General features: G+C 45.2%; 1 protein-coding gene across 4 annotated transcripts in view; it reads right to left on the bottom strand.

The window, feature by feature from the left end:
* Nucleotides 1–589: 589 nt before the first annotated feature.
* The window catches only part of GTF2A1L (general transcription factor IIA subunit 1 like), a 31658-nt gene continuing 21195 nt past the window's right edge, over nucleotides 590–11052 (bottom strand). For 2 of the 4 annotated variants that reach the window (XM_069955549.1, XM_069955548.1), the window contains exons 6-9: nucleotides 9845–10437; nucleotides 5628–5867; nucleotides 2613–2702; nucleotides 590–1155 (exon numbers count right to left, since the gene is read on the bottom strand). In XM_069955549.1, the coding sequence (XP_069811650.1) occupies nucleotides 1048–1155; nucleotides 2613–2702; nucleotides 5628–5867; nucleotides 9845–10437 (1031 nt within the window). In that variant the 3' untranslated portion in view covers nucleotides 590–1047. The other 2 variants (XM_069955551.1, XM_069955550.1) reach the window with 2 other exon arrangements.

The raw sequence follows: 11052 nt of genomic DNA, 5'->3' as shown, positions 1-11052 counted from the left end.
CTCTATAGGGCAGAGCTTCAGCTAAAAGGCACATGGACCGCTTCTCAGGCAGCTTCTCTTTACAGGAATGACAGCTTTAAAATCAGACACAGAACAGTTTTCGAGGTGAAATCATATATGACCAGAGCTATTCTTTTCCTCTTATTGTACAGTCAGCCTAGGATGCAATGGAGACGTCTCACTAGGTCTCAAATACTGACACAAAGCGCGCCTCCTGAATACAATGCAGCCACAAAGCGCGCCTCCTGAAAACGATGCAGCCACAAAGCGCGCCTCCTGAAAACGATGCAGCCACAAAGCGCGCCTCCTGAAAACAATGCAACCACAAAGCGCGCCTCCTGAATACAATGCTGCCACATGTGTGTTAACCCTGCTAGTTCCACGCCTTATGTACTGCAATTCTTCATACTGCACTGACGTTCCAACTCCAGTTGGAATACTCCAGACTTAGTATATTTGCGGATGTGGCAGAAACTCTTCAGGCAGCCTCAGACTTGAGTGACTGTGTGAACTGTACCATGGATTTTACGCACTCCTGCAGCAGTTATGTGGGAGCTCAGTATTACATAGAAAGGAAGGGAAGCCTATAACTGCTCAACAGAATTTTAATCAACAGGAAAAAATAACTCAAGAATATACATAAATATATAGAACATGTTTTTTTGTTAACAGTGAAAATGTCTTTACAAAGAAGAAAGTTGTTGCTTTAAGGGATGAGGCAGCGAAAAACAAAGCTGCCCTCTGCCAGAAACAGCGCCCTCCTAGTCCTCAGGTCATTTGTGGAATAAAAGTAATGTGTCAGCTCTAACCTCAAGCATCAAGGAAGCTTTCCTACACCGCAGCCTGCAACTCTGATACAGCACCAACAAATTATATATATATATATATATATATACATACATATACACACACACACACACACATCCATATTATGGAAGCTTTTAAGGGGAAACTTAACATAAATATAACAAAAATATTACGTTAGTGCCTTATTTTTTTTAACAAGACTTTGCAAAGAGACTCCATAGATTGGCATTTCATCCACATTCACCATTCCGCCTCACCAATGGCTTTTGAGAAAATATAGTCCTTTCCTCCAAAGCACATGACTCCATCTTTTAAATAGAACTTCCACTTATTTTTGCTTCTGTGGATCTGGAACAGCAAATAAAAAGGAACGTTATACGAGAACATTTCCTCTGGAAGTATCGAGGTTTACAGCAGTTACTGCAGGAATCCCGCTATATCCCTTCTCTAAAGACGTTCGGATTATCGTATTGTTGTATCAAGCAAACGTCCTGACAGTCTCTCCTGATCCGGCTGCTGCAGAAGCCCATATTTATTCTTTATTTCAACAGAAAGACTGAAGAGAAAGCAGTAACAGCAAAAGAGAAAAGAGAGGTGTATACTGTGGCGGAGGAAAAGGGTATATACATACATACTATATATACACTACATATTACATTAAAGGGGTACTCTGGCAATTTTTCCTTCAAATTAACAGATGTTAAAAGTTATATAGATTTGTATTTCAATTCTATTTCTATTCTAAGAACCTCCAGTCTTTCAGTACTTATCAGCTGCTGTATGTCCTGCAGGAAGTGGTGTATTCTTTCCAGTCTGGAGAGCAGGAGAGGTTTTCTATAGGGATTTGCTACTGCTCTGGACAGTTCCTGACATGGACAGAGGTGGCAGCAGAGAGCACTGTGCAAGACTGGAAAGAATACACCACTTCCTGCAGGACATACAGCATCTGATAAGTACTGGAAGACTGGAGATTTTTAAATAGAAGTAAACTATTAATCTGTATAACTTTCTGACACAAGTTGATTAGATAAAAAAATGTCGCTGGAGTACCCATTTAACGCTTCAGCGTAGTGAAAAAGGGATTTTAATGCTTAAAGGGGTATTCAGCCTAAACTTTCAGTACGATGCTGGCCTTGGGGAGAATTCTGTTAACCTTTCTGCGTTCCTTTGGTGTCCTTCTATATCATCTTGGTGTCACATCTGAACGGTCCTGCCACCACTTCTTTAACGGCCACAGTGCCACGGACAGTGATTAGCTAAGCAGGCAGTCTCAGAGGTGGAGGAGGGATCATTCAAAGCAACATATTAAAAAGTTTAATTTAAGCAGAATACCCCATTAAGGCCCTGTTTATCGTTTATGATTATGCAAACGATATTCGTCCAGTGGAATAGGGCCCTTACAGTACAGACATGTGGAGGCAGAAAAGGTGTCTATATAACCTAACAGGGAAAAATGGACAGAAGTTTACAGTATAAAAGTGAATGGCTTAATTAGCAATCTGCTTCTCAGCCGGCTGCCTCTGAAGTCGGTGCCGCTTTGCCCTGGGTGCCTGGAAAAGCTGAATCCAGCCCTGGGACGCATAGTATGGACTTTATACTGTAAATTTGCTCATCTCTAATTACTTAGTCCTGTGTTTGAATGGAGAAAGTACATTAAGAAGAAAAACCTATTCCTAAAAGCGGTTCAGTGTGACAGGGTCTTAAAGGGTCATCTCCTGGCATCATATACAGACAATGGCGGCAGCAGTATCAATAACGGCACTTGACATATTAAGGCACCCGGACAAAGTAAACAGCTGCAATACCTTGTCGTACTGACAAACTATAACGTTATCCGTGTCAAAAAGGTCTGGAACGTCCTGCTCACTCACATCATCTCCAGAATTTAAAGGATCCTAGAAAGAAAGTAATAAGGGGATCATCAACATTACAAGCAGAGCTCAAAAATGCAAAGTGAGGGACCCTGGTAGATACAGTGCTCAAAAGTTTACATACAGTATCCCAGATATATCCAGTGATCGGGGATGGATAAAGTCCAGTCAGATAGAGATTGTAGGCCTGCATTGCCTGGTACTGTGATACCTAGATGTTAGATGATCAAAACTCTTGACATATGACAAAAGTTTTGTTTAATGATAATGCCCATTTAGGTGTCTCCTTCTCCTTACTGTCCTGTGTGCCTGCAGCAGGAGCCTCCCCCCACTGCCTGGTCTACATAAAGCAGTCTTTTGCATAAGGCCCAGGAGATCCACCGGGCCCCACTTCCTAACCCTTTATCTAGCTGCAAGACAACCGGCCGAAGCGAAAGCTACCCCCTCCTCTACCCTGTCAGCAAGTGGGCACAAAGACTGTTAAGCCCCGCCCCTTGGCAAAGGCCCACCCCTTATCCGCCTCCCTGCTGACATTGGAAGAGATCAGAAGAGAATTAACCCTGTGTTCTGTTATTGCCGTCAGGATTATCTACTTCTCTTTTATCGCTCATTTTCAGGTTTAGCGTTCCTCACAATTTGTTTTAAAAAAAATCTCAAAAATGTTATTATAAGTTAAAGGCGGGGCGGTAATTTAATAGCGCGTGCTGCAACATTTTCCATTAGACTACGGAATGACTTTATAATGTCTTTTTATCAGATGGGCTGATATTTCCGTCACTTCTGTAAACCAGACAGGTGTCTGAACGTTCCATTCTTTCATTACATCTTCGCTAAACGGAAGCCATAATTTAAAGCGTGAGACAACGAGAAACTCAAATGAGGATTTAGCAGACGTGATGAGAAACAGCAATGTGTGCAGCAGAGAGACAGGCGGCCGTCATTACACAGACTCAACCAGCCCAATAAAACCAATAAGATTAATGGATTCCGTAAGACGTGTTGCCGTGACAGCAATCTGCTACAAAGTATTAAAACAAAAGCAAAGCCGTTTAAGCGCCGCCTTAAATCATCAGCGGATTAAAAATAAAACACATAATAAACCTCAGCGCCTTGTAGTGGAAAGAACTAGCGGAACCGGTCGCTGCACAATTTCTGGAAATTCTGTATTTGGAAGCCATTTTGTTTTATATCAAAATCAGGAAGAAATAATCTACAGAAGTGGAAGAGACTTCACAAGTGACCAATAAGGGAGTAAGAGAAAGTTCTGCTCCGAGCTCAAACTTCAAAGACGCTTGGGTTATAGTTACACACAGGACAAGGTTAAATAAAGCCTAAGGCTGCATTCACACGTCCCGTAAGATTGTAGGGGCCATTGAGGTGAATGTGGTCATTCATATCATATGTACCACAAAAAAAAAAAATAGTCCTATGTCCTAGTGCAGATTGCGGCACGGATCACCGCCCTGCCGCAGAGATGACAGGACAGCATGATGTGTTCTCCTGTCATCGAATCTACTACTCACCTACTCCCCGCGCTGAGCGGCTTCATGTTCACCAGAAGTGGCCGGGACTACACTGCTTTCTTCTCCCAGGAGCGTAGTCCTGGGCACTTCCGGTGAGCGCGTGTAGCCGGTCTGCACAGGAGAGTAGGTGAGTATTAGATGCAATGACAGGAGAACACATCTTGCCCTCCTGCCATCTCTGCTGCCAGTGGGTATCCGTGCCAGGCGGCGGGTGGGCTAGGGAATCCATGCCACAATCCTCCTCTGGATCGTGTGAATGCGCCCTAATGGGAGAGTAGAAATGTCGGAGCTCCAATCTCAGCAGTGACAGCCAACAATCATCGACTAAGGGCTCTGTAATTTATGGAGGTTACGAAGTGTGAAGCTGCGCGGTGGACTCACATCTCTCCTGGCGTCATGTATCAGTATGATGCCGGGAGAACTGTAAATCTTTGTGGGAATGTAATGAAGTAGCTGCATGGCAGTACCACTGAGGTTCCACAAAGATTTAAACACAACTCTCCTGGCATCACATTGATACATGGTGCTGGGAGAGCTGCAAGTCCACTGCACAAATAGGACTGTGGCATGGTCGACTATTGGCGGAGGGGCTGTGGTGCTGGGATCAATCAACCGGGGACCCGAAGATGATGCAGGACAGCGGCGGGGAAGCACAGAAAGGTAAGAATAGGCTGTTTTAATATGTTGCTTCCCTGACAAAGAATAAAGTTTAGAAAGAGCGGAATACCCCTTTAATGATCTGATTATGATAAGTCTGTGTACACAGCAGCCCTTTATGTGCCAAAGGTTATCGACTGAAGCCAAATGAATGGAGCTCTATGTACAAGAATTATCCTGGAGCTTTCTGCCCAGCCGTGATCAGGATTGTAGTTTTACAGCAGCTCGAGGGCCGAAGGTTCCCAATTCCTGTTCTAGATGTACAGATGTAGCCGCCACCATATACGTTGCTGGCGGGCTATACAAGTCCCAAAGAGGACTGTGCTATGGGCCTAGTCCAATGCAGAAATTATGTAGGAGACCAGATTCTAACAAAAGGCAAAAGTTCCCAATCCTAGAGTATATAAGTAATCGGACAATATATAGAATAGCGGGCACTGTGAGAGTAAGCTGGAAATGCGTAAAGCATCGCTCGCTTACTGTACAGTAGCAGGGACTCCCTCCACCCATCATCCTCTATGTGCAGCCAATGGAGATGTTCAGAAGGCCCACAGAGAATGAACAGAGCGGTGGTTGTGCTCCATTAAATCTTATTAGGAGTCCATGTCCCAGTGGTTGGACCACCACTACATCCACAACTGCCCTGTGGATAGGGGACAACGTGCTGTAGTGTACCCCTTTAAGGAGCAGCACATACAGTAGTTGGCCAGAGGGGTCAACCTAAGTAGGGAGCATACCACTTCTAATACAGAACCTATTGCTCTGGTACCTCCTCAATGACGTCGATCTCCTGATCATCTTCATCACTGCTGTTACTGGTGGAATCGTTGGACCCGGAATCTTCCTCCTGCAGCGCCTTCAGATCTTCAGCGTCAATGATCCCCAGCAGCTCCGTCTCATCGATGTCTCTCACCGCTCCCAGCTCCTCATCAGATGACGTATCGCCGGTTCCATCAACCTGAATGATATCCCTGTCACCGGCAGCGACCTGATCCTCCACAGCAGGAAACTAGGAGAGAAAACACGGCTGTCTATGGGGTCTGTAACGTCCTCAGGATATCTGTAACCGGATCACATTATCTAATCTGTGAGGCTTTAGTCACGTCTCCATGACAGTGACATCATTAGGCCTGCAGACATCCATGTGCATAATACAGAAAATTTTTCAACAAAATTTCCAGGTGAAAACATAACCCTTAGATATTTTGTAGCATTTGCATCAAAGGGGTACACACCGGTGGGGAGAAAATGGTTTTGTTTTAAATTTTAACTGGTTCCAGAGAGTTATATATATAATATACGTCTATTACAAAATCTACAGTCTTCCAGTACTTACCAGCTGCTGTATGTCCTGCCGGAAGTGTTGTATTCTCTCCAGTCTGACACAGTGCTCTCTGCTGCCCCCTCTGTCCATGTCAGGAACTGTCCAGAGCAGGAGAGTTTTTTTATGGGGATTTGCTGCTGCTCTAGACAGTTCCTGACATGGACAGAGGTGGCAGCAGAGAGCAGTGTGTCAGACTGGAGAGAATACACCACTTCCTGCAGGACATACAGCAGCTGATAAGTACTGGAAAACTGGAGATTTAAAATAAAAGTCATTTACAAGTCTATAATTTTGATTTGAAAACTTTTCTCCCCTCTGGAGTTCTCCTTTAACACTACATATAGGTCTTGTACCTTGCACTTTACTTTATATAGCCAAAAAGGCAGACAAAGTTTTAAACCATCGTATACAGTGAAAGTGCACATTGTGTCTTTCATTGCCTCCTGTGAAATATACTGTTATATGAAGAGAAAGATTTGGAAACCGATCAGGCTCTGAGACGGCAACCCTGATAGATTTTATCCCCGCGCCCCATTAATGGGCCTTTTACGGCCACTGGGACGTCTTTTTCCAATTTCTCAAACCAACAAACTGCAAACGGCGAAAAATAAAGAGTCCACGAGGACATTTACAGATCCACAAAAAGGCAAACAAAATAAAATCAATATATTTTTACAGACTCATTTCTCAAAAGCTTCTAAAAACCAATTTACATGGAGGGTTGTCGGCCCGGGTTTACGTCTGCATCGCTGGATACCGGGATCTCAGAGCACAAATATCAGACAACTACAGAACGCTGCGGAAAAGTACCAGGAGCACCTCACTTAAATATTGTATTAGAGTCCTGAAGATGTAAAAGTGTGAATAATAAACTCACCTTGTATTATATGGATGAGACGTTCTCCGGGGGGCAGTCACCTGACTCGGCTTTCATTGAGCGGTACTTCAGGAAGAAATTACAGAACTTTCTTTTCTGCCTCCCTCGGGGTCAGACCAGATGTCGGCAAATAAATACAGATTTAACGCGGACGGAAAGATTGCAGTATAAGGGGGATAAAAGGCCTGTGTGTTTGCTGGTCGCTTTTCTTAGATGCATGTGTGTCTGCAGGAAGCTCTATAATAGGAATAGCGCCCCCCTTTTCCTATGATAAGGACCCAGTGGTCGGACCACCAACAATCACTGTCTTATTCAACCACAAGGCCAGGGATCGGGGTCCAATAAGACCATTTTATATCAGTATTATTCGGACTGCCACATACACAGCTCTGTGCAAAGTCGCTATAGTAATGTGAAAGCTTTGGTACTAGTTATATCTGGTGTATGTAGGGTGGGGCCCTAGAATCAAATTCCCTGGTGGGCCCAAGGTACCCCAGTCCGACATTGCCTAGAGTCAGACACGGACCTTCACACTATGTGGAGGGAGGCTTTACAATTAGAGCGTTGGGGGGGATTCTCATTTAAAAAAGTAATAGTATGTCTCTAGGATATCAGTGTATGAACGGTCTGATCTATGGGTCCCCCATGACCCCCAGCGATACCAGGAGCTACAGTCCAACCTATTCACCCAGAGCTCCTACACCACAAATAAGCCTCATGCTAGTTGGGTTCTGTCTGTGATGGAGCCTGTGTGTCCAATTTACAGAAAGACCACCTAAACTTTATGTACAAGGGGACGCCACGTGCCAGTGATATTCAGAGCTGGAAATATGAACAAAGTGTAAACGTTACATGCAGACTAATAAAACATGGATACCTTTACGGAGTTTCCTGCATAGTCAATATACAGCTATAAACGGACGCTATGTCTGACTATTGTAGAGATATAACTAGTAAGGGCATAAAGTGAACAAAATAAATCACATTTACTCAATTTAGAAAGAATCGTAAACTTAATCACCGTCATCGTAACTCCAGACGGAAGAGAACATGAAGACGTCTCCGATTATACGAGTCGCCAAATCTTCCATGTTGCCATTTTTCTTCTATTAAGATCGTATCTTCCCTGAAGTGTAAAAATCTGCACAGCAAACTCACAGCGTAATAAGAAGTCTTTAAGGGGTCTGTATGTGGCCTGTATGCCCATCACATGACCAGGGAAGATCTGCAGCCATTTTTAGAGACTAATGCAGAAAGCATATTGAAATAATCCGTAAGTCCTTATACTGAGGTTTACTACCCCTTTAAAGGAGGACTCTGGACTGGGGTAATTTTTGGGGGAGGTAGTTACATGCCCTCATCTCCCCCGCTCTAGTGTTGGTGCCGGTATCCCACAACTCTCGTCCCGGACGCTTCTGGGTCTGAGTGGGGACTTGGGATGTGACGTACCACGCCCATTCAGCTAGTCAGCGGCCGTAACAGGGCCCTGCCTTGGCCGGTGACCAGGCCTGACACGTCCCGTCCCAGGTCCTCACTCAGACCCAGAAGCGCCAGGGACCGGAGCTGTGGGATCCTGGCACCAGAACTGGCGCAGGGGAGATGAGAGCATGTTACTTCTTTCATCCTCCCCAGCATTCTGCCAAAAATCACCCCAGCCTGGAGTTCTCCTTTAAGTAATGCAACTGGGAATGACTGATGTAGCTTCTGCCAACATCAGCATGCTGGAGAGAAATTGTGTTACCGCACCTCCCACCTGGCCAGGGCCTCCTGGTGCAGATGCCATCCACACAAGTGTATGTGAGCAATGATGCCTACAGTACCGGGTGCACAGTCCAGGCCGCCAGCAGCAGTGGGCACGACCGATCACTACATGCTCCTACACCCACCCAGTGAATGGGTCTGGCGTCTGTGAGGTTGGCGGCAATGACATAGACCTGTCACTTGGTCTAGACTATATTCCTGGTCCAGCCCAGTGAATGGTGATATATACAGTACTGCCGCTCTGTATACGGACACATGGAGTATGTCCTTTCCCCCTGATCCTGTATGTTTCTTCTGTGGTGCATTACATAATATTGATTTACCACCAATCTCATTGGCAGCAGCTACACAGCGGGTCACATAGGTAGCGTCCGCCAGTCACTAAACTAAAAAAACTTATAACACAAAAAAAGGAGCAGTATTGTCTCCAGCTCAATTGGCAATAAAAATTGGTAACTTTATGTATGGTAAAATGCCATCACGTTTCGGGTCCACTGATCCTTCCTCATTACCAGTAATGGAACTGGTCATATGTATGGAAGTTAATATTGGATATGCCTATAGAATCTGTCATATAAACTGGATTTGACGCAGAGCCATGGGTCATTGGACCCAAAACGTGTCCATGTCAGGAACTGTCCAGAGCAGCAGATAATCCCCATAGAAAACCTCTCCTGCTCTGGACAGTTCCTGACATGGACAGAGGTGGCAGCAAAGAGCACTGTGTCAGACTAGAGAGAAAACACCACTTCCTGCAGGACATACAGCAGCTGATCAGTACTGGAAGACTGGGGATTTTTTAATAGAAGTTACAAATCTCTGGCAGTTTCTGGCACCAGTTGATTTGAAAGAAAAAATAATTTGGTGAACAACCCCTTTTTAAAGAAAATGACCACTATAATGACTCCATTAAGATTTCCGTATCACCTGATCAGTGACGTCACGCACATTGCCATCCGTTCCTCCTGGAGAGAACATCTTTAACACTTTATTCATATAAAGATAAGTTAGTTTCCCCACTTACCTGATCTAGAACATTAAGATTGTTGTTGGGTAACGGTATATTCTTATTCTCATCTTCGTCACTGCCCAGCAATATCAGGTCGACCATGCTATCAGCATCCAGCGACTTCAATAGGCCGGAGCAGTCAGGCTGCCCTTGAACCGTCTGAGCAGTGTTTACGTTATTCAGAGACTCCGAGCTATCAGCCAAGGTTAATTCAGACCGCTGTGGACTAAACAGCGCTGGTGGCAGATCATTAAAATTATTTTGTTTGAAGCCATTGAATGGCTGATTAAGCACATTACTCGGGAGCGGCTGCTTCTGCACATCAACAGAGGGCTGGACGAATGACTCTCCATTAGCATTCCCAAAATGACTATCCAGCGGCCTGTCTGTCTCGCATCCATTGACAGCTTCATAAGACCTGTTGACCTGGGGCACCTGCTGACGCCATTTTTGCCCCACTTGGACACCTGCGCTGAACTGGCCGCTTGGGGTCGGGCGATGGGGTTGAGTTATATGCTGAAAGTATTGCTGGACCGGCTGCTGGAGAATCCTGGACGCCCCGGGGGCCTGAGTCACCATTACTGGCACCGTCACTTTGTAAAGTTGCCCTGAAACACATCACAAGGTTATAGTCACCCAGCTGTTATTTGGGGGTTAAACTACATCAAGGATGGGGAACCTTTGGCCCTTCAGCTGTGGCAAAACTGCAATTCCCATCATGCCTGAAGAGCCGAAGGCTGAGGGCCAAAGATTTCCCATTCCTGTGCCATATCTTGCTTTTTTTAAAATTGGCTGAAGCGAAACGCAACTGCTCGGCGGCTGACCGATTTAGTCTGGAAATGTCCGGGGTGAACCCAGCAGAGTTTTCCAGGCAGCACTAACTAATGGCCGAAGGTTTCCTTATTTCTACCTTATGTCTAGGTGCTACAGGTGTTACACAGACCACCCACACATAAAGGGGTTAACCCAATATTATAAATTTATCACCTAGTCACAAAAGGCGTCTGATCTGTGGGCACCCAAGTGCAGAGATCCCCCACCGATCAGAGGAACCGGGGTCCCTGGTAAATGCTGGGACACTCACTGGGGACTGCCGCTCCATTCAAGATTACTGGTTTCTTTGTGAGAGGATAGAGGATCGGGGACTAGGCCCCCCAGGTATACAGCACTTAGCACTGGATGTCCTATATGCAGTACCAGTGCACTATGGTGGGCTCCCAGGG

The sequence above is a fragment of the Dendropsophus ebraccatus genome, chromosome 15 (genome assembly GCF_027789765.1).
Source record: "Dendropsophus ebraccatus isolate aDenEbr1 chromosome 15, aDenEbr1.pat, whole genome shotgun sequence".
NCBI lineage: Eukaryota > Metazoa > Chordata > Amphibia > Anura > Hylidae > Dendropsophus > Dendropsophus ebraccatus.
The sequence above is the reverse complement of the archived record's forward strand: the minus strand, read 5'-3'. Positions and strand labels throughout refer to the sequence as shown.